This window comes from Thalassophryne amazonica, chromosome 20 (genome assembly GCF_902500255.1).
Source record: "Thalassophryne amazonica chromosome 20, fThaAma1.1, whole genome shotgun sequence".
NCBI classification, from domain to species: Eukaryota; Metazoa; Chordata; class Actinopteri; order Batrachoidiformes; family Batrachoididae; genus Thalassophryne; species Thalassophryne amazonica.
Window position 1 is genome coordinate 27083778 of NC_047122.1, and position 24227 is coordinate 27108004.

Sequence of the window (24227 nt, forward strand, 5' to 3'; positions counted from 1 at the left end):
CCCGCCCTCCTCGCACGCGCGCTCTCCCCGGTGGACGCGCACATGCCTCCCACCGTCTTCCCGGAAAAGCAGCACAGCGCCCCCTGGCGGTCGGTAGGCACTTTGTAAAGCGAAAGGGAAATAATCTTTGAGATTTGTGCTGGCCTCTTAATTTCACAGTTGATCTCAGAAGACAAAGGTGAAGTTTTGGAGTTTAAATCCCACCAGAAACCACAAAGTATTTTCTGTTACAGCGAGTTTTTTTTTTTCCTCCAACCTTCCAAATGGGTTCAGTTGATCAGTGGGATTTTCTTAAAAAAGACCTGAAAGCTCAGATACAATTTTCCAGAAGGTATATGTGAGATGCAAGCCTAGATTTGATGTTTTGGTGAAAGAAAATCCTCCTACAAAATGCAAAACATGCACTATGCACAATCTCTCCAATCACAGCCTATAACGTCTTCCAGGTTGTCTTCGTGGCTTTTCTCACTCTTCTTGCACAGTCACTCAGTTTTTGAGAACTATCTACTCCATACATATTACCACAGAGTGCCATACTGTTTGTATTTCTTCATAACTGATGTAAAAAAAAAAAAAAATCCAAGACATATTCAGTGACTCTGAAATGTAATATATATAAAATATCCATCCCCACTTGTCTGAAGAAAGCTGGCAATAAAACTGATTATTTACAGGTATTATACCAAAGTGTTCCATTATTTATGCAACCCATCATCTTGGCTTTTATATTTTTAATTCATTTATATCAAATTATAGTGATTTGATTTCAGTTTGAGTTTAAAGATAATTTTAGAAATTTTTACTTTTTGTATTTGAAATGGCATATACTTGTACAAATTAATATGTACAAAATGTATTTCAATATTTTTGGAGGGCATTGTATGTCCTCCCTCAGCACTTCCATAACTATACTATTCCACTGTGCTCCCTCATTCACGCTCAGTCTTGCTTCTTCTTTCATTCTCCATCTCTCCAGAGCGTATCACCTCCTCTCCACCTCAACCTGCTCTCTGCTCTCACTACAGCTCAGTGTCATCTGCAAACATCATAATGCGTGGAGACTGCTGTCTGATCTCACCCATTAACATGTCCATCACCATTGCAAACAAAAAAGGACTCAGAGCTGATCCTTGATGTAATCTCCACCTCCACCTTGAATGCATCTGCCATTCCTACTACAGTTTCACCGCTGTCACAGACGTTTCTCCTAGATATTTCCATGACTCCACTAGAATGTCATCTGAACAAACTGCCTTCCCACTCTTTATAGCTGTCCTCACTTCATCCTTTTCTAATTTTCTTCATTCATCAGCTCCTCAAAATACTCCATCCACCTTCTCAACATACTCTCCTTGCTTGTCAGCACATTACCATGTGCATTCTTTATAACCCGAACCTCACCTTTTCCAGCTCGATCCCTATCTGGCCAGTCGGCACAATTTCTTTTCTCCTTCCATGTGCGACTTCCATCCTAAGCCTTTGCCATTTCTCTTTTCACCTTATACAGCATGTCTTTGTATTCCAGTCTAATTTCATCATCTCACCGACTATCCCAATTCTGTGCCAGCCTCTTCCTCCTTATACTTCCTGAGTATCTTTATGACACCAAGTCCCCTTGTCTTCCTTACTCTGTCCAGATATAACTCCCAGTACCATCTTGGCTGTCTCCCTCTCCACATCTACAATAGTTAAGAGTCATTTCACCTGCAATAAGCACCTGTTTCACCTCCTCCATGAATTTCCTGCATCTTTATATACATTGTCTGCATGGGACAGTCCACCTGTGTGCACCTTCCTCCATGCTTCTGTCACATTGTGTTCCTCCTCCATCTTAAAATACATCTTCATAGCAGCCACTCCTTTATGAAAACCCCCATCTGCCTTTCCACATTCCTCTCTTTAATGCCATCTGCCATCACCTCCTCTTCACCAACATGTGCCCCTCTTCACTCGGTCTTCCTCGGCTGCACGCTCAACCACCTCATTCATCTTTTCTCTGGTTCCTTCCTGTGGCAACATGGTGAAGTCCTGCACTCTATCTGATGCTACTTTCATTCCTGAGGTTGGATCTTAATGTTTCTTTTCTTGAATGATTTCTAAGTAATCTATTCACTGTGACTATTAATTTTCAGTCTAACAACATTCTTTTAACGGGACAAACACATAGACTGTAGGACAAACATCACATCCACTGATGAATCTGATCTACAAGAGAGACGTGATTCTATTAGTTTGTCACACTGTTGCATCAACAGACAAGTTTTCTTTTAAAAATTCTAAAAGTCAGAATCCTGAAAACTCCTGATGCCTCAAATGACATCATCAGCATGATATTATGAGCAGATTTAAAAAGACACACTAAGGTGCATTCAAAACCAACCAAATAAATAATCTGATCAGCAAGAAACAACCTGGGTGTTTCTGTTGCTTTAAATGGAGAACTGCTGACCACGCTCCTCTCCGAAGGCACAGAGCATGTTGGCATGTCACTCAAACAACCTGTTTCACACATAATCATCTTTATTTTACACACAATCACACAATGTGTGACTTTAACACAAAACCACAAAGCTTTTGCACACTATCACCCCTTTAAACAGAAAGTGCAAACCTCCAAACTGCAGAGTTTAGTGACTATTATGTTGACTTTGAAAGAAAAAGCGCTACATGCTTAATCAGTTAATCAAATCTGTTCAATTTGCATCCATTACAGAGATATTAGCATAGCTTAGCATAGGGAAAAGAAGCTGGGGGAATTTTTTAACTTAGCTTAGCACAAGCTAAGAGAACAGCCTTGTTCAGCAATGAAAAAAAGAATATGGGGGAAATTGTTGGCTTATTTTAGCAAGGAGTAAAGAACCAAGGGGAAAACAGTTGCCGTAGCTTAGCATAGACAACAGAAGTTGGGAACAACTTTTAGCCTGGCTTAGCACAGAGTAAATTTTCAGGAGGATACAGTTGGCTTAGCATAGAGAACAAAAGTCAGGGCAAAACAGCTATCCTAGCATAGCAAAGAGAAAAGAAACAGGGGAAGCAGAGAAAAGCAAATAGGGTTGCTGTTACCCTAGCTGAGTACAAACATAAGAAGTGGGTGACTACTGTTAGTCTAGCATAGCAAAAGTATTAGCAAAGCCTTAGTGTAGCAAAGAGAAAAGAAGAGGTAGGCACTGTTAGCCTAGCACAGCACAGAGATGGACTGGCAGATGAAACAGATTTTTATCTTCTCAGAAAACATTGGATTGTTCATTTAAATTCTTACAAGTTTGGAAAACAGACAAAAGGAATGTTGTGTATTCAGCAATTCAAATGTGGTTGTTTTCAGCGCCTGTTGCTATGACGACCACTTCCTTGTACTCTGTCACCACCATGACCCATCGCTGACATCACTTCCTCCAGGAAGCTGAAAGAAGAAGAAGGGAGGAAAGGTTTATGAGTAAAATTTATCTTTCAATTAAGTTTTTTTTAAAGTCTGATTTACTAGTGTGTGTGTGTACCTCTTCATGTTGTGGACAGTACTTCCTCCAAGTACAATCCGAACTCCAGGTGTGCTGCGATTCAGGTTGTAAACAGTCAATGCTTCTTCATATGTAGCTCCTCCAATCATAAACACAATGATGTCCTGAGGCCTACACACACACACACACACACACACACAGCATGGTAGTGAGCGTGGACCTTCAGAGTGTTTGTGTTTGTTTGTCTCAAGTATTTTACTCCTTATTGTTAGTTACATCCGCCAAGGACGCAATACATCAGCGTTTATTTATTTGTATGTCTGTTAGCAGGATTGCGTCTAAACTACTGCACAGATTTTGACAAAATTTTCACAAGATACATATTAGGCTCTGGAAGAATCCATTACATTTTGGAGGTGATCCGGATCTGGATCTGGATTTTGGATCAAGTTTCACTTTATATAGGCTTTGAAGGATTACTGTTAGCAGATTATGTCAAAACTACTGCACGGATTTGGATGAAATTTTCAACACAGATATATATTAGGCTATGGAAGACTCCAGACTCCAGATCCAGATTCTGGATCAAGCTTTAACTTTATATAGGCTTTGAAGGATTATGTCAAAACTACTTCATGGATTCTCACCACATTTGCACCACAGATAGATATTAGGCCATGGAAGATTCCACTGAACTTTTGGAGGTGATCGAGATCCAGACTGGTGGACGTCAGAAATCTCTGATTGTTCGTTTTAATATGTTATAGTAAAAAAGTAAGTCCCTTCGGTTGCTCCCTTGTTTTTACTCAGGGTCACTGTAGTAGCATTTCTTAAAGTGCACAAGGTGGTCACTGTTGATTTGGCACAAGTTTTATGCCGGATGCCCTTCCTGCTGCAACTCCACAATACATGAAGAAATGTGGCAGGGGTGGGGCTTGAACCAGGAGCCTTCAGCACTGAAACCAGATGCACTAACCACTTGGCCCCACCCCTGCCTTTAATATATTAACATTATGAAAAGATGATTATGACCTATGATGTTGTGAAGTTTTAAATAAAGTTTATTATTAATAGGCCTTTATTTACTTATATAAAAACAGCGTAAAATGAAGTAGATGGGCACTAAGTTCATACCTTTGCTGAAGCAACAAGCAAAGTCTAATTGCTGTCCAATCAATAACTAATCAGTCTCCAATCAGACTGCTGATGACTGAGTACCTGTCTCTCAGGCTGCTGGCTCCCAGGTAGGGAAACTGACTGTCCTTGAGTCTTCCTTTGATCAGCTGATCCAGAGTGTCGTGCAGCAACGGCTGATGCTGAGTGTACACGTTCTCCACACCCTGCACGCAAACAGCCACCATGTGATCAAACACGCTGCTGGTTACAGGCAGCTTCACATTAAATTGTAGCATGCATTATTCCTGCTGTATTTCAAATAAAAAAACTGACATAATATATGACTGAGTAATTTGTAATTTTACAAGCTTTAATGAGCAAAAAGTGCAGCAGTGCACCATTTCTTAAGGTGGTTACCCCGGTGATGCTGTGCAGCTGCTAAAGGAGAAGGAGATAGTTACTGTGGTGATGCTGGATGGTTGCTAAGGAGAAGGAGGCCATAATATTGTGTTGCAGTGCGGATTTGACACCAGTGCCACATGTAACCACATGTATGACACTGCTGGGGTGTATGGTGCGAGTACCTTGAGGCCTTTGAGGAACTGTTTAGTGATGGCAACAGCGTCTGTGGGTGTGATGAGGTCACTTCCTCTGACTCTCTTTCCCCCGTACTCCACCACACACTGAACCATCTGCTCACAGGTGCACACACAGAATTACAAATTAATTATAAATGATTTGTTGTTTTGCTCTGACTGGCTGCTGGAAGTGTTTGTTTTCTTGATAATGCCAACTGTTGATTTCTACTCAGGTGACAGTGTTCCACCTGGTGGTGGACAAGTGTCACTGCAGGCACAGTGGGCGAGTGCTGGATTTGTTCCGTCAAGAGACATCCATCCATTCTCTAAACCTGCTTACACCAGCTAAAGCCCCAGTCACATGGCACTAACAAAGGACACCGAATCCAAAATGAAACAAGAAATCTGGACTTACGATGACTTTTCTGAGACATTGTTTAACCGTCGTCTAGCTTTGTTTCCGTAGCTGGCGCTTCGTCAGAATTTTCAAACTGTTGAAAAATGTGAACGAATCCTGACCACAACCTCAATTCGTTCATAATCCGTTTTGCTTTCTGTCTTAGCAGTTCCTCATCGTTTGCGTAGTTCCTGTACCGTCAGCGTTCCGTTTGATTGTCGTCCAACTTCGTACAACCTCCCAAGTCTGACGTCTTGCACAAACACTGACGATATCTGAACAGATCAATAACTAAAGAGCCGATGAGCTGAAAGTGACTTGTCCATGTGTGGGACGAAAAGCAATGTTTTCATACAGAAACAATAGCGGCAAAGACATTTGATCAGCTACTTTAACTATTTACACGCGTTCCAACCGCCTCTGACTCCAACGTGAATGTGCACGCACATGTTGTAGTGAAGACAAATCTGTTGTCAAGACAACGCAGCTGTAGGTGGCTGTGGAGAGCACAGACTCGCTGCAGAAATGATCACAACATCAAGGTTGCCGGCTTTTCTGTGATGGGAGAAGTGCCGGCTCATTCGTCCACTTTTTCTCAACGATTTGTGACTTTGGGGCTTTTTTTCCTTTGTTCAGCGATCGCCGTGTGCCCGGGCCCTAAGGGGTAGTTAAGCAGCCTATCCCAGCAGACACTGGGCAAGAAGCAGAGTTAACCTTAGAAAGGCTGCTAGTCTATCGCTATGGCGATGGCACCATAACATGGAATGTCAGCATTATCCAAGAAGACCTCAGAAAATTTGTCAATATACCTCTTTATCGGGCTAACTAAACCTAACACATAACGGCTTATTTATTCTCTGATGCATAGTAAGTGGAAATGTGTAAAAGTGTTGATCACCCATTTTCCTTAATGTATTTCACAATAAAAGCATTTGAACATCAAATTAAATTGTGTTTTTGTTTGTTGTTTTTGTTAAAGAAAAGAAAGAAAATCTGCACCCTCTCGATCCTTTCTGGAACGAGTTGAATACCACTGTTGGGGGGGGGGGCATGTTTTGCAAATTTAGTGCTCATTACTACACTAGATAACACTAAAACTGAGGGTGCCCCAATGGCTGTTTCTACAATGTCAAATATTCCGTGTCTGCTATGTTCACCCTGTGTGGAATTTCACAAACCCAAACCTAATCTAAGGCATCTTACATATATTACTTTGAAACCATCCCTGAATTCAAACAGTCAAAATGCCAACCCTAGTGAGGTCCTTAGTTTGGGTCTTGTTAATAAAAGGTCACTCTCCTCAAAGTCACTGCTGATAAATGATGTAATTATGGAACACCGCCTCGATACGAAGTCTGTTAGAAAAGTATCCGACCTTTTAATTTTTTTCAAAAACCTGATGGATTTGAATCACATGTGCTTGCATGAGCCAATCTTGAACCTTCATGTGCATGCGTGATTTTTTTCACGCCTGTCGATTGCGTCATTTGCTTGTAAGCAGCCTTTGTGTGAGGATGGGTGTAGTCTCTCATCATTTTTTCTTTGCAAGGAAATGGCGGAACGACTGGAGCAGCGCAACTGCATCAAATTTTGCCAGAAACTGGGCGACAGCCAAGTGGAAACCATTCGGATTATTCAGACGGCTTTCGGTGACGATGCTATGGACATCACACAGATTCAAGAGCGGTACAATTGGTTTAAAGATGTCCACACAACGGTGGGGAGCGAGCCACGCTCCGGACGGCCATCAACATGCTGAAATGACCAGATCATTTCCAAAGTGAACGCTGTGGTGATGTGGGACTATCTGAGAAATTGCGGAAGAGGTGGACATCAGCACTTTTTCGGCACATTCCACTGTGACAGAAGATTTTGCCATGAAAAGAGTTGCAGCGAAATTCATGCTGATGGCTTCGGCACGAAGCTGATGTCGGAGCAAAAGCGCCTTTGTGTTGAAGTCTCACAGGACATTTTGTGACATGCCCAGCTCTTCCACCATTCGGAAGATTCAGACGGCTTTCGGTGGCTTTACAGTCGTGTGACTATCCAAGAAATTGTGGAAGAGGTGGGCATGTCACAGCATGGCCTGTGAGACTTCAACACGGAGGCGCTTTTGCTCCGTCGTCAGCTTCGTGCCAAAGCCATCGGCATGAATTTTGCTGCAACTCTTTTCATGGCAAAATCTTCTGTGCCGAAAAGTGCTGATGTCCACCTCTTCTGCAATTTTTTGGATAGTGGTCCCACATCACCACAGCGTTCACTTTGGAAATGATCTGGTCATTTCTGCATGTTGATGGCCGCCTGGAGCGCGGCTCACCCTCCACCGTTGTGAGGTCGTCTTTAAACCGGTTGTACCGCTCCTTAATCTGTGTGATGCCCATAGCATCGTCACCGAAAGCCGTCTGAATAATCCGAATGGTTTCCACCTGGCTGTGGCCCAGTTTCTGACAAAATTTGATGCAGTCGCGCTGCTCCAGTCGTTCCGCCATTTTCCTTGCAAAGAAAAAAACGACAAGAGACAACACCCATCCTCACACAAAGGCTGCTTACAAGCAAATGACGCAATTGACAGGCGTGAAAAAATTCACACATGCGCACAAAGGTTCAAGGTTTGCTCATGCAAGCACACGTGATTCAAATCCATCAGGTTTTTGAAAAAATAAAAAGATCTGATACTTTTCTAACAGACCTCGTATGATTGGTTTATGTGAAACTTGGCTTAAAGCTACCGTTGTCCTCCCCTTAAACAAAGCCTGCCCACCTGCATACACATTTAGTCATGTCCCTCGCAATACCAAGCAAGGCGGAGGTGTTGCTTTTATGCATAAATCTGGGTTTAGTTTCCTGGCTCTTGGAGGTCTAAAATATACCTAATTTGAACATTTGACTCTCTGCTGTGCTCAGGATGCCACATACAGCCAAGGTCAGAAGAATAAAAATCAACCATTTTATTTTGTCACCGTATATAAGCCCCCGGGCCCATATCATGAATTCTTAGATGAATTTAGTAAGTTTATCTCTAATTTGGCAACCCATGCAGATAATATTCTGATTGTTTGTGATTTCAATATTTATGTAAACTCTGTAAATCATTCATGGACATTATAGATGCATTAGGATTCCAGCAAGGCATTCAGGGTTTGACCTCATTACATCTAAATTCTGGGTCTGTTAGTAAAGTGCAGGGCTAGCTGCCAGCAACCACCTTAGTAGTAATCGCTGTGCTTCCCTGTCAATCTACTGCTGGAAAATTAATGCCTTATGTGCAGTTATTTCCAGCCAACTGATTCTGCTATTTTTCTCTCTGTCTGAGGTACTGACAATACCCATGATGGATGCTGGCCTTACACCCCAGGCCACCAGACTGACTTTGGGATGCCTTGCTTATTGCACCAATGACTGGAGATCATACCTCTGGATCCTATCAGTGCTGGACATGGATTAGAGACCCAAGATGGACTCTTATTTTTGTTTTAATTAAGGACTCTGTTTTTGCTGCTCTTCTGTTTTGTTTTTGACTGTTTGTTAAGAAATTCTTGTGCAATCTGTAAAAATCTTGTAACTGTTAGAATGGCCTAAGCAATAGGTCATCCCTCTGAGTCTGGTCTGCTTCTGGTTTCTTCCTCATTATCATCAGAGGGAGTTTTTCCTTACCCCTGTCACCTGTGTGTTTGCTCGGGGGGGGGGGGGGGGGGGGGGGGGGGGGGGGGGGGTTGGTAAGGTTAGACCTTACTCATGTGAAGCACCTTGAGGCAGCATTGTTATGATTTGGTACTATACAAATAAAGTAAATTGAATAGCCAATTTGAAAGACCTAAAGTTAAGCCTACCTATTTTTATGTCCCACAGCTGACATGGAATGCTATTAAATGGTTCGGGAACTTTTTTTTTTTTTTAACCAGTTCGGGAACATAAATTTTTGGGGTGAAACCCAAACCAGAAATGCTAAAATACTGTTTCTGCTTGGAACAAACCAGTTTATACTTCCGCCTACTCCATTTTGAATATGTCAGAAAGAAATGTAAATGTTTGAATACGTTTGAAATAAATATCTAATCTCTAATCTAAATCATCAAATTAACTTGAACATTACTGACATGCTTTGTCTGGAAGTCATTATTCAGTACAAAAAAGGCAAAATTTGTGATTATTGGTAAAAATGATTCCCAGATTAATGAATAATGAAAATATCCATTGGTGGTGGTGACCGACTGGAAGTGTAAAAGATGTTTGGTCACATCTGGTTTTGCTGATTGGTATTTTATTCTTTGATAGAAGCAGCCATGTTTGGTGATGGGTAGTGTTGATGATGTCATCACCCTGCGGTGCCGTTCGGATACGCCTCTCCTGCTCAGCTCGTCCATCAGTGCAGGCAGGATACTGCTGCTGTGGCGTTCGTAGCGCAGAGCGTAGAGCATCACGAGGCGGACGGCGTCCAGCTCGGCCAGCCGAGGGTTCTGCAGCAGCCGCCTTACGTTCTGCAAAAAAAAAACAAAAAACAACAACAAAAAAAACACTCAATGATGTATCCCATGATGCTTCAGTTAATTTATTTTTGAAATCGATGAGTGAGTTTATTTCAGAACAATCTTTTGTGTGCGGCAGAGGTTAAAAATCTTTGATGTTAAACGTGCACGCTACCTGCTGAGCGCTGGAATGGTCATTCTGACAGGCTAGCTCCTGCTCCGCCTCCGAGACCTCCATCAGCTGACGCTCCGACACCAGCCGCGACAGCTCGCCCACCACTGTCACATGTTTCGACACCGTACCCGACATCTTCTTAAACTGAGGGTAGTTATCCACAAATGCCTGCAGGGCAGAGACACACACCCAATCAGTATTTAGTTGCATGCAATCAAAGCCCTCTGGTTTGGCTCTGCCCATTGCAGGAGAATTTGCGCTGTGCGTTTTTCGCTCACTGCAAAGAGGCTGAAGCTAAGAACTACCGTCTGTTCTCCAGAATTTCAACCAACAACCCTGAGCCTTGGTGCTGGTGTTAAAGCTCACCTTCATGTCAGCAATGGACTCCAGCTTCTGCTGACCTTTCGGCTTCTTCTTCTGAAAGTCCTCCATCAGGTTCTTGATGTTGGTGCCGATCTCGCCGAAATTCAGGTACAGGTTCTTATTTCAGAAAAATTAAATAATTAAAAAAAAATATGATGATGACAACAACAAAAAACAAAACAAAAACAAACAATAAGTCTGCTTTTGCACCTTTTTTCTGAGCTACCTTTTTAAAAATGTTTTGACTTACGTTAGCATAGAACTCGTCGTGCTCGGCAGACAGCACCACCTCCCGCAGGTCTTTGCTGATCCCGGGGACTCTGGACAGGTCGATGCGGTTGTTGTTTAGACCCAGTAACTCGTGGACCATTGCCTGGTATGTCCACTAGGGGGCAAAGGAACCAACAAACGTAAACTCATGAGGAAGTAGCACTTCTTTGTTGCAAGATTTCCTGTGTGAATATTAAGCATATTCTGCCTGCGTGTAACGGACTGAGTGGGTTAAAGGAGAAAAGGTTCAATGAAGCCTGGTGAACAGACTTACTAAAGGCGTGGGCGAAGCCAAAACCCTTTCAGCGCTCAGATAGCTTCATGTATGCTTGGGTGCAGTCTGGAATGGGACCATTTCGAGGTGGATTCAGACTCTTTGATCTGCTGAAAAGGAGGAGTCTGAGCCACTTATTACCTCTGCCAACACAGGTGGAGGAGGTTGTTTTCACCCCTGTTTGTTTGTTTGTGAACATATATATATATATATATATATATATATATACATATATATATATATATATATATATACATATATATATATATATATACATATATATATCTTCATGAAATTTTTTACTGAAGATTCATATCCTGATAGGCAAGAGCTGATTAACTTTTGAAGTTCATCAGTCAAAGGTCAAAGCCAAAAAATCTTGGAAAAATCCCTATCTTTAACATCAAACAAATTTTCTAAAGTTCATAACTCTGTCAAAAAATATCAAATTTCTTTCCTATTTGAGAGTGTTATGTAGGATGGTATCCTTATCGACTGACAAAGTTTGATCCAGATCTGATCCCGATTATAGATTTTGTGGATATTTGAATTTAATACTGAAAAGCCCATTTGGTATACATTTTGCATTATATCTCAATCAAAAGTGCCTCAATCACTCTCATTTTTCTGTTCTGGATTTACCTACACCACCCAAACTGGATGGAGGTTCCAATTTTATGCCTGTTTGTCCATCTTCCAGTTAGTGCCAAAAAGCCATGACAAATTGTGCAGAGCAGAGATAACTGATGTTCTGTGAAAATTATCTGAAAAAGAATTCAGAAAGCCAAAAAAAGTTGAGGAAAAAAAAAAAAAAAAACCTGACAACACCAGAAAAAAAAACTGATTCAAGTGCATGAACTAAATACAGACTACTGACATTTGATCACATCTAATTTAGCTTATGAAAAGCTACTTCTAACAGGACTTTGACCTTGAAAATTTGTTTCAAGGTAAAATGTGTGTGGAATTGGAAACTAGTGTTGGTGGGGGTGTGTGCTCTACAAGTGCAGTGTTCTAGTTAATTTGGACTTAGTTAATTGGACTTAGGTAGAAGTAGATACTCTGAGTACTATACTTTGACTTGCAGAACTACATTTCTTTTAAAAATGATGTGGTTCGTCTTCCACAGACAAAAGACTAGTCCACGTCATCTCACTGTGACAGATGGTTACTATGGTTACTGTGTTGGGGCATGATGGAAATCGAGCGTCATCTCCACCAACCAATAGAGGAGGGCGGAGTTTAAGTGAGCACTCCGTCTGGCAGACTGTGGACACAAAAAGAGATTTAAAGACAACCATCAGCTGCACTCAACTTCCTGTTTGTGGTTCTGATTCATTTAGGTGAAGATGCGTAACTTTTCTTAAGGTTGCGCAGCATCAGAGTGCAGATGTCTACCATGCCCCCAGTGGCCCCGTTGACCCCTGGCAGCTCCAGCTGTGGCCTGTATGTGGCACTGTGGCTTATGGTGGAGGGTAACCTGGTTGAGCAGAGGTGTGATGGCATCATCGCTTCGGTCCAGAATCAGCAGCAGAGGAGGAACTTCTGTCTTCCTGAAGTCAAACAGCTCATACTCTTTGGTGATGATTTGCTGAGGACACACCCACAGTTAGCGTGCACACATCGGGATTAGCATACTTAAGGACGTGTGTTTATTGTGGTTGCTATGGGAACCTTGACGCTCTCAGCCAGGCGTTTGGACATGTCAGAGGACAGCTGGTACCGGATGATGGGACATTTCTTCAGAGCCAGCAGGACAGAGGTCAGACTCTGAGTGCAGCGGCTCAACATGGACGGCTCCCAGCTCCGACCCTGACACACAGATGAATAAACAAATAAACAAACAAACATCAGTATGAAGCAGAGTCAGAGATTCATGTGGAATGAAGCACCGACTGAGTTCTTACCCTGGAGACTCCATGCAGGTTCAAGGAGAACAGGTGGGGATTCACTGCAATGAAATCACCGTAAAACTCCTGCAGAGAGACAAATGGATGGACAGACATATAGACAGACACAAACAGATGGATGGGCGAAAATACAGACAAGCACAGATGGATGGACAGACAGAGAGATTGACAGACCGACACAGACATATAGACAGAGATTTACAGACGGACAGATGGATACAGATAAATGGACAGACACACAGATGGACGGGCATACACAAACAGACATGGCCAGATGGACAGACAGATAGACGAATGAATGGACAGATACAAACAGACACGGATGGATGGACAGACAGACACAGGCAGGCGTTAGCAGGACAAACACATTTCTTATTTTTCAGTCTGTCTTGGTGAAACTTTGGACTCTGCTGCAGAGGACGTTAAAACAGTTTGAAGGATTTGTTCTTCTGTCTCTTTTCCTAAATCCTTTTCCTCCTCCCTTCTTCATTCTGTCCCTTGTCTGAGCTTATTCTTCTTTTAAATCACATTTCCGTTATTTGAGATTTTTCCAGCATCGACACTCCCTAACAACATTTTATGTTACTGGGACTCAAACCGTCACCTCCTGGTTGTCTCTGTGAACTCTGGAAAATTTCTGTCACTGTGATTTATTTTACTTCTGAAATGAAAAATGTCATTATCAGCATGACATTTATCGTGTGAAAAGAAATTCTTAAATTTTTATTCTCCCCTGATTAATCACCTTATTGCTGATAATGTAGCAGTGATGTCACCATAAATCTACCCAGCATGCCTTGTGTGCATTGTAGGAGTGCACTGTTTCAGACTCACCTGAACTTCAGCCACCACTTCCTGTTCATCAGCTTCAGCCAAAGTTTTGATCTCACTCTTACTGATCACATTACTGAAGTCTGAAACACACAAAGTGCAGTCAGCTGATGAAACCTGCTTCACATTCTGAAACCTGCTTCACTCTCTAAAGCCTGCTTTGCACTCTAAAGCCTCCTGTTTCCACCATGTGGGTGCACACAGATGCACACTGGGAGTTTCCTTACAGATGAAGTAGACACTGTACTTTGGTCTCTGCAGCTCCTGGACAAGATGTTCCACATTCTCCTGCAGATTGAAACACAAACATTATCATAATGAGCTCTGTTTATTTGTTTGTTTGTTTGTCTGTCAGTCATTCTTCCATCTGACACAGTGAGTTACAAAACACAACAAAAAAAATCTATGAAACATAAATTTTTTTCAAACCTTTGTGGGTCGTAGGAAGCAGATGGCCTTCAGGTGCTTCATGGTTTCTCTGTTCTGGGAGTCAATGCGTTCAAACAGATAGACTTCCTTCTGTAAGATCTCAGACTGTGTGTAGACCATGCTCACAATGCTTGTCTGACACACAAACACACAAAAATAAAACAAATGATGTTTCCATGACAACAGCAGAACCAAACCTGTAGAGTCTGGTGTACCTCAAGGTTCAGTCATTGGCTCAAATCATTTCTATTCTATATAAAAAGAACCTCCCTAAAGCCACAACATTAGGAGTCTGTTTCAGAAAGGAGGGTCAACAAAATCTGAGTTGATTTATCCTGAGATGGGAAACTCTGTGTTTTTGGTTTGAGAAAATTTGATAGTTTAATCCACATAGCATTGTCTCACTTTGAGTTAAGCACATGCACAAAAGGTAGTGTTAATGGAGTCCTAAGGAATCACCATGGCACTACAAACAAAGAAAACAAAAAATAAAATGTAGATGACATGCAGGTAAATAATACAAAATACAAAATAAATCAAACAACTACATAAGGTCTCTAACAGTATTGGAAATTATGAACCTGTCACAAGCCTTATCCAGTTGTTTATTTTGTATTTTTAAATAAATAAATACATACATGAATAAATAAAAGTTCAGCACTGTATGTCACAGTGATAAAGTGAGGAATCTTGCGGTGATCTTTGACGCTGTGCTTTGACCTACACATTAAAGAAATCACTAGGACTGCTAAATGGTAGATGGACTGCATTTATATAGCGCTTTTCAATCTGCATCAGATGCTCAAAGCACTTTACAAATAATGCCTCACATTCACCCTGATGTGAGGATGCTGCCATACAAGGTACTCACTACACACTGGGAGGACCTTGCCCAAGGGCCCTTAGTGATTTTCTGGTCAGGCCAGGATTTGAACTGAGGAAACCCAACGCTTAACCATTAGACCATCACCTCTCCTGCTTTCTTCCATCTTTGTAATATAGTGAGGATTCATCTCATCCTGTATGGCTGATGCAGAGACTCTGATCCATGCCTTTATCTCTTCTAGACTGGATTATTGCAGTGTCCTATTCTCTGGATTACTGCAGTCCAGCATTAGAGGTCTCCAACTGATTCAAAATGCTAGAAATTTGACTAGAAGCAGAACATTTGACCACATTACACTGATTTTGGCCTCCCTTCATTGGCTTCCTGTCTTTGTGAGGTCTTATTTTAACTTATAAAATCATTCATAGACAAGCGCCTCTCTACCTTGCCAACCTAATTAAACCCTATGTACCAGCCTGTCCTCTGCATTCGCATGATGTAGGACTACATATTGTAGATAAGCTTCTAAAAAAAGTCAGCACACCACACAGTGTTCTCTTATCGTCAGCCTTTCCTGTGAAATGATCTCCCTGCAGAGATAAAACAGATCTGGAGAGTCATTCAAGTCCAGTTTAAAGGCATCTATTCTCCCTCTCGTATGGCTCACATACCGGTGGAATATGGAATTACGTTTCCTCTCCTTTTAAATCTGATTGTTAGAACAGGTCTCACAGAAGGACGAGGTAATGATGTGATGGCGTCAGTGTTCTGAAACACTGACATGCATTATTGTTGATGAAAAAAGGTGAGACTACTGAACTGTCTCACCGTGACTCTGTCCATCAGATTACTGATGACTCCTATTTAACTGTCTCATCGTGACTCTCGTATTAAAGATACTATTGGATCTTTCAACAAGGCAACGATCCTAAACACTGCCCAAAATCTAAGGCATTCATGCAGAGGAACAATTACAATGTTCTGGAATGGCCATCTCAGCCCCCAGACCTGAATATCATTGAAAATCTGTGGTGTGATTTTAAGCAGGCTGTCCATGCTCGGAAACCAATAAATCTGACTGAACTGGAGATGTTTTGTAAAGAAGTATGGTCCAAAATACCTTCAGTTCAACCAGAATCCAGACTCTAATTGGAACTATAGGAAGCGTTTAGAGGCTGTTATTTCTGCAAAAGGAGGATCTACTAAATATTGATGTATTTTTTTCTGTTGGGGTGCCCAAATTTATGCACCTGCCTAATTTTGTTTAAATAATTATTGCACACTTTCTGTAAATCCTATAAACTTCATTTCACTTCTCAAATATCACTGTTTGTCTGCTGTGTGATATATTTAACTGAAATTGCTGATTCAAACAACCAATGATTTATAAAGGAAAATCATGGAAGCCATCAGGGGTACCCAAACTTTTACATACCGCTATAACTGTCTCACTGTGACTCTATCCGTCAGATTACTGATGACTCCTATTTAACTGTCTCACATGTCTCTGTCCATCAGATTACTGATGATTCCTATTTAACTGTTTTACGTGTCTCTGTCCGTCAGATTAATGATGACTCCTATTTAACTGTCTCACATGTCTCTGTCCATCAGATTACTGATGACTCCTATTTAACTGTCCCACGTGTCTCTGTCCATCAGATTACTGATGACTCCAATTTAACTGTTTTACGTGACTGTCCATCAGATTACTGATGACTCCTATTTAACTGTCTCACATGTCTCTGTCCACCAGATTACTGATGACTCCTATTTAACTGTCCCACGTGTCTCTGTCCATCAGATTACTGATGACTCCTATTTAACTGTCTCACATGTCTCTGTCCACCAGATTACTGATGACTCCTATTTAACTGTCCCACGTGTCTCTGTCCATCAGATTACTGATGACTCCTATTTAACTGTCTCACATGTCTCTGTCCACCAGATTACTGATGACTCCTATTTAACTGTCCCACGTGACTCTGTCCATCAGATTACTAATGACTCCTATTTAACTGTCCCACGTGTCTCTGTCCATCAGATTACTGATGACTCCAATTTAACTGTTTTACGTGACTCTGTCCATCAGATTACTGATGACTCCTATTTAACTGTCCCACGTGTCTCTGTCCATCAGATTACTGATGACTCCAATTTAACTGTTTTACGTGACTCTGTCCATCAGATTACTGATGACTCCTATTTAACTGTCTCACATGTCTCTGTCCACCAGATTACTGATGACTCCTATTTAACTGTCCCACGTGTCTCTGTCCATCAGATTACTGATGACTCCTATTTAACTGTCTCACATGTCTCTGTCCATCAGATTACTGATGACTCCAATTTAACTGTTTTATGTGACTCTGTCCATCAGATTACTGATGACTCCAATTTAACTGTTTTACGTGTCTCTGTCCATCAGATTACTGATGATTCCTATTTAACTGTTTTACGTGTCTCTGTCCGTCAGATTAATGATGACTCCTATTTAACTGTCTCACATGTCTCTGTCCATCAGATTACTGATGACTCCTATTTAACTGTCCCACGTGTCTCTGTCCATCAGATTACTGATGACTCCAATTTAACTGTTTTACGTGACTGTCCATCAGATTACTGATGACTCCTATTTAACTGTCTCACATGTCTCTGTCCACCAGATTACTGATGACTCCTATTTAACTGTCCCACGTGTCTCTGTCCATCAGATTACTGATGACTCCTATTTAACTGTCTCACATGTCTCTGTCCACCAGATTACTGATGACTCCTATTTAACTGTCCCACGTGACTCTGTCCATCAGATTACTAATGACTCCTATTTAACTGTCCCACGTGTCTCTGTCCATCAGATTACTGATGACTCCAATTTAACTGTTTTACGTGACTCTGTCCATCAGATTACTGATGACTCCTATTTAACTGTCCCACGTGTCTCTGTCCATCAGATTACTGATGACTCCAATTTAACTGTTTACGTGACTCTGTCCATCAGATTACTGATGACTCCTATTTAACTGTCTCACATGTCTCTGTCCACCAGATTACTGATGACTCCTATTTAACTGTCCCACGTGTCTCTGTCCATCAGATTACTGATGACTCCTATTTAACTGTCTCACATGTCTCTGTCCATCAGATTACTGATGACTCCAATTTAACTGTTTTACGTGACTCTGTCCATCAGATTACTGATGACTCCTATTTAACTGTCTCACATGTCTCTGTCCACCAGATTACTGATGACTCCTATTTAACTGTCCCACGTGACTCTGTCCATCAGATTACTAATGACTCCTATTTAACTGTCCCACGTGTCTCTGTCCATCAGATTACTGATGACTCCAATTTAACTGTTTTACGTGACTCTGTCCATCAGATTACTGATGACTCCTATTTAACTGTCTCACATGTCTCTGTCCATCAGATTACTGATGACTCCTATTTAACTGTCTCACCGTGACTCTGTCCGTCAGATTACTGATGACTCCTATTTAACTGTCTCACATGTCTCTGTCCATCAGATTACTGATGACTCCTATTTAACTGTCTCACCGTGACTCTGTCCGTCAGATTACTGATGACTCCAATTTAACTGTTTTACGTGACTCTGTCCATCAGATTACTGATGACTCCAATTTAACTGTTTTACGTGACTCTGTCCATCAGATTACTGATGACTCCTATTTAACTGTCTCACATGTCTCTGTCCATCAGATTACTGATGATTCCTATTTAACTGTTTTACGTGTCTCTGTCCGTCAGATTAATGATGACTCCTATTTAACTGTCTCACATGTCTCTGTCCATCAGATTACTGATGACTCCTATTTAACTGTCCCACGTGTCTCTGTCCATCAGATTACTGATGACTCCAATTTAACTGTTTTACGTGACTCTGTCCATCAGATTACTGATGACTCCTATTTAACTGTCTCACATGTCTCTGTCCACCAGATTACTGATGACTCCTATTTAACTGTCCCACGTGTCTCTGTCCACCAGATTACTGATGACTCCTATTTAACTGTCTCACATGTCTCTGTCCACCAGATTACTGATGACTCCTATTTAACTGTCCCACGTGTCTCTGTCCATCAGATTACTGATGACTCCTATTTAACTGTCTCACATGTCTCTGTCCACCAGATTACTGATGACTCCTATTTAACTGTCCCACGTGACTCTGTCCATCAGATTACTAATGACTCCTATTTAACTGTCCCACGTGTCTCTGTCCATCAGATTACTGATGACTCCAATTTAACTGTTTTACGTGACTCTGTCCATCAGATTACTGATGACTCCTATTTAACTGTCTCACATGTCTCTGTCCACCAGATTACTGATGACTCCTATTTAACTGTCCCACGTGACTCTGTCCATCAGATTACTAATGACTCCTATTTAACTGTCCCACGTGTCTCTGTCCATCAGATTACTGATGACTCCAATTTAACTGTTTTACGTGACTCTGTCCATCAGATTACTGATGACTCCTATTTAACTGTCTCACATGTCTCTGTCCATCAGATTACTGATGATTCCTATTTAACTGTTTTACGTGTCTCTGTCCGTCAGATTAATGATGACTCCTATTTAACTGTCTCACATGTCTCTGTCCATCAGATTACTGATGACTCCTATTTAACTGTCCCACGTGTCTCTGTCCATCAGATTACTGATGACTCCAATTTAACTGTTTTACGTGACTGTCCATCAGATTACTGATGACTCCTATTTAACTGTCTCACATGTCTCTGTCCACCAGATTACTGATGACTCCTATTTAACTGTCCCACGTGTCTCTGTCCATCAGATTACTGATGACTCCTATTTAACTGTCTCACATGTCTCTGTCCACCAGATTACTGATGACTCCTATTTAACTGTCCCACGTGTCTCTGTCCATCAGATTACTGATGACTCCTATTTAACTGTCTCACATGTCTCTGTCCACCAGATTACTGATGACTCCTATTTAACTGTCCCACGTGACTCTGTCCATCAGATTACTAATGACTCCTATTTAACTGTCCCACGTGTCTCTGTCCATCAGATTACTGATGACTCCAATTTAACTGTTTTACGTGACTCTGTCCATCAGATTACTGATGACTCCTATTTAACTGTCCCACGTGTCTCTGTCCATCAGATTACTGATGACTCCAATTTAACTGTTTTACGTGACTCTGTCCATCAGATTACTGATGACTCCTATTTAACTGTCTCACATGTCTCTGTCCACCAGATTACTGATGACTCCTATTTAACTGTCCCACGTGTCTCTGTCCATCAGATTACTGATGACTCCTATTTAACTGTCTCACATGTCTCTGTCCATCAGATTACTGATGACTCCAATTTAACTGTTTTATGTGACTCTGTCCATCAGATTACTGATGACTCCAATTTAACTGTTTACGTGTCTCTGTCCATCAGATTACTGATGATTCCTATTTAACTGTTTTACGTGTCTCTGTCCGTCAGATTAATGATGACTCCTATTTAACTGTCCCACGTGTCTCTGTCCATCAGATTACTGATGACTCCAATTTAACTGTTTACAGTGCTCTGTCCACAGATTACTGATGACTCCTATTTAACTGTTTCACGTGTCTCTGTCCATCAGATTACTGATGACTCCTATTTAACTGTTCCACGTGTCTCTGTCCATCAGATTACTGATGACTCCTATTTAACTGTCTCACATGTCTCTGTCCATCAGATTACTGATGACTCCTATTTAACTGTTTTACGTGACTCTGTCCATCAGATTACTGATGACTCCTATTTAACTGTCTCACATGTCTCTGTCCATCAGATTACTGATGACTCCTATTTAACTGTCCCACGTGACTCTGTCCATCAGATTACTGATGACTCCTATTTAACTGTCCCACGTGTCTCTGTCCACCAGATTACTGATGACTTCCTATTAACTGTCTTAACTGTACTCTGTCCATCAGATTACTGATGACTCCTATTTAACTGTCTCACATGTCTCTGTCCATCAGATTACTGATGACTCCTATTTAACTGTCCCACGTGTCTCTGTCCATCAGATTACTGATGACTCCTATTTAACTGTCCCACGTGTCTCTGTCCATCAGATTACTGATGACTCCAATTTAACTGTTTTACGTGACTCTGTCCATCAGATTACTGATGACTCCTATTTAACTGTCTCACATGTCTCTGTCCACCAGATTACTGATGACTCCTATTTAACTGTCCCACGTGACTCTGTCCATCAGATTACTAATGACTCCTATTTAACTGTCCCACGTGTCTCTGTCCATCAGATTACTGATGACTCCAATTTAACTGTTTTACGTGACTCTGTCCATCAGATTACTGATGACTCCTATTTAACTGTCTCACATGTCTCTGTCCATCGATTACTGATGACTCCTATTTAACTGTCTCACCGTGACTCTGTCCGTCAGATTAATGATGACTCCTATTTAACTGTCTCACATGTCTCTGTCCATCAGATTACTGATGACTCCTATTTAACTGTCCCACGTGTCTCTGTCCATCAGATTACTGATGACTCCAATTTAACTGTTTTACGTGACTGTCCATCAGATTACTGATGACTCCTATTTAACTGTCTCACATGTCTCTGTCCACCAGATTACTGATGACTCCTATTTAACTGTCCCACGTGTCTCTGTCCATCAGATTACTGATGACTCCTATTTAACTGTCTCACATGTCTCTGTCCACCAGATTACTGATGACTCCTATTTAACTGTCCCACGTGTCTCTGTCCATCAGATTACTGATGACTCCTATTTAACTGTCTCACATGTCTCTGTCCACCAGATTACTGATGACTCCTATTTAACTGTCCCACGTGACTCTGTCCATCAGATTACTAATGACTCCTATTTAACTGTCCCACGTGTCTCTGTCCATCAGATTACTGATGACTCCAATTTAACTGTTTTACGTGACTCTGTCCATCAGATTACTGATGACTCCTATTTAACTGTCCCACGTGTCTCTGTCCATCAGATTACTGATGACTCCAATTTAACTGTTTTACGTGACTCTGTCCATCAGATTACTGATGACTCCTATTTAACTGTCTCACATGTCTCTGTCCACCAGATTACTGATGACTCCTATTTAACTGTCCCACGTGTCTCTGTCCATCAGATTACTGATGACTCCTATTTAACTGTCTCACATGTCTCTGTCCATCAGATTACTGATGACTCCAATTTAACTGTTTTACGTGACTCTGTCCATCAGATTACTGATGACTCCAATTTAACTGTTTTACGTGACTCTGTCCACCAGATTACTGATGACTCCTATTTAACTGTCCCACGTGTCTCTGTCCATCAGATTACTGATGACTCCTATTTAACTGTCCCACGTGACTCTGTCCATCAGATTACTAATGACTCCTATTTAACTGTCCCACGTGTCTCTGTCCATCAGATTACTGATGACTCCAATTTAACTGTTTTACGTGACTCTGTCCATCAGATTATTGATGACTCCTATTTAACTGTCCCACGTGTCTCTGTCCATCAGATTACTGATGACTCCAATTTAACTGTTTTACATGACTCTGTCCATCAGATTACTGATGACTCCTATTTAACTGTCTCACATGTCTCTGTCCACCAGATTACTGATGACTCCTATTTAACTGTCCCACGTGTCTCTGTCCATCAGATTACTGATGACTCCTATTTAACTGTCTCACATGTCTCTGTCCATCAGATTACTGATGACTCCAATTTAACTGTTTTACGTGACTCTGTCCATCAGATTACTGATGACTCCAATTTAACTGTTTTACGTGACTCTGTCCATCAGATTACTAATGACTCCAATTTAACTGTCTCACGTGTCTCTGTCCATCAGATTACTAATGACTCCAATTGAACTGTTTTACGTGTCTCTGTCCATCAGATTACTGATGACTCCTATTTAACTGTCTCACATGTCTCTGTCCATCAGATTACTGATGATTCCTATTTAACTGTTTTACGTGTCTCTGTCCGTCAGATTACTGATGACTCCTATTTAACTGTCTCACATGTCTCTGTCCATCAGATTACTGATGACTCCTATTTAACTGTCCCACGTGTCTCTGTCCATCAGATTACTGATGACTCCAATTTAACTGTTTTACGTGACTCTGTCCATCAGATTACTGATGACTCCTATTTAACTGTCTCACATGTCTCTGTCCACCAGATTACTGATGACTCCTATTTAACTGTCCCATGTGTCTCTGTCCATCAGATTACTGATGACTCCTATTTAACTGTCTCACATGTCTCTGTCCACCAGATTACTGATGACTCCTATTTAACTGTCCCACGTGACTCTGTCCATCAGATTACTAATGACTCCTATTTAACTGTCCCACGTGTCTCTGTCCATCAGATTACTGATGACTCCAATTTAACTGTTTTACGTGACTCTGTCCATCAGATTACTGATGACTCCTATTTAACTGTCTCACATGTCTCTGTCCATCAGATTACTGATGATTCCTATTTAACTGTTTTACGTGTCTCTGTCCGTCAGATTACTGATGACTCCTATTTAACTGTCTCACATGTCTCTGTCCATCAGATTACTGATGACTCCTATTTAACTGTCTCACCGTGACTCTGTCTGTCAGATTACTGATGACTCCTATTTAACTGTCTCACCGTGACTCTGTCCGTCAGATTACTGATGACTCCAATTTAACTGTTTTACGTGACTCTGTCCATCAGATTACTGATGACTCCAATTTAACTGTTTTATGTGACTCTGTCCATCAGATTACTAATGACTCCAATTTAACTGTCTCACGTGTCTCTGTCCATCAGATTACTAATGACTCCAATTTAACTGTCTCACGTGTCTCTGTCCATCAGATTACTAATGACTCCAATTTAACTGTTTTACGTGTCTCTGTCCATCAGATTACTGATGACTCCTATTTAACTGTCTCACATGTCTCTGTCCATCAGATTACTGATGATTCCTATTTAACTGTTTTACGTGTCTCTGTCCGTCAGATTAATGATGACTCCTATTTAACTGTCTCACATGTCTCTGTCCATCAGATTACTGATGACTCCTATTTAACTGTCCCACGTGACTCTGTC

General features: G+C 41.3%; 1 protein-coding gene and 2 long non-coding RNA genes across 4 annotated transcripts in view; all 3 read right to left on the reverse strand.

Annotated features, from left to right (window-relative positions):
* Positions 1 to 2506: 2506 nt before the first annotated feature.
* LOC117501294 lies at positions 2507 to 3064 on the reverse strand. The gene is made up of 2 exons (XR_004557999.1): positions 2791 to 3064; positions 2507 to 2747 (listed from the first exon to the last, which is right to left on the reverse strand). It is a non-coding gene; the product is annotated as an uncharacterized LOC117501294 (long non-coding RNA).
* Positions 3065 to 3227: 163 nt separating this feature from the next.
* Positions 3228 to 24227, reverse strand: part of vps45 (vacuolar protein sorting 45 homolog) — a 45992-nt gene continuing 24992 nt past the window's right edge. For both annotated transcript variants that reach the window (XM_034160141.1, XM_034160140.1), the window contains 14 exons: positions 14265 to 14399; positions 14063 to 14123; positions 13839 to 13918; positions 13002 to 13070; positions 12769 to 12906; positions 12575 to 12685; positions 10801 to 10935; positions 10554 to 10667; positions 10188 to 10355; positions 9866 to 10024; positions 5156 to 5263; positions 4674 to 4795; positions 3495 to 3626; positions 3228 to 3400 (listed from right to left, as the gene is read on the reverse strand). In XM_034160141.1, coding sequence (XP_034016032.1) covers positions 3319 to 3400; positions 3495 to 3626; positions 4674 to 4795; positions 5156 to 5263; positions 9866 to 10024; positions 10188 to 10355; positions 10554 to 10667; positions 10801 to 10935; positions 12575 to 12685; positions 12769 to 12906; positions 13002 to 13070; positions 13839 to 13918; positions 14063 to 14123; positions 14265 to 14399 — 1614 coding nt within the window. In that variant the 3' untranslated portion in view covers positions 3228 to 3318. The remainder of the gene's footprint in view (positions 3401 to 3494; positions 3627 to 4673; positions 4796 to 5155; positions 5264 to 9865; positions 10025 to 10187; positions 10356 to 10553; positions 10668 to 10800; positions 10936 to 12574; positions 12686 to 12768; positions 12907 to 13001; positions 13071 to 13838; positions 13919 to 14062; positions 14124 to 14264; positions 14400 to 24227) is intronic.
* LOC117501295 lies at positions 16533 to 16735 on the reverse strand. Its single transcript, XR_004558000.1, has 2 exons — positions 16640 to 16735; positions 16533 to 16595 (listed from the first exon to the last, which is right to left on the reverse strand). It is a non-coding gene; the product is annotated as an uncharacterized LOC117501295 (long non-coding RNA).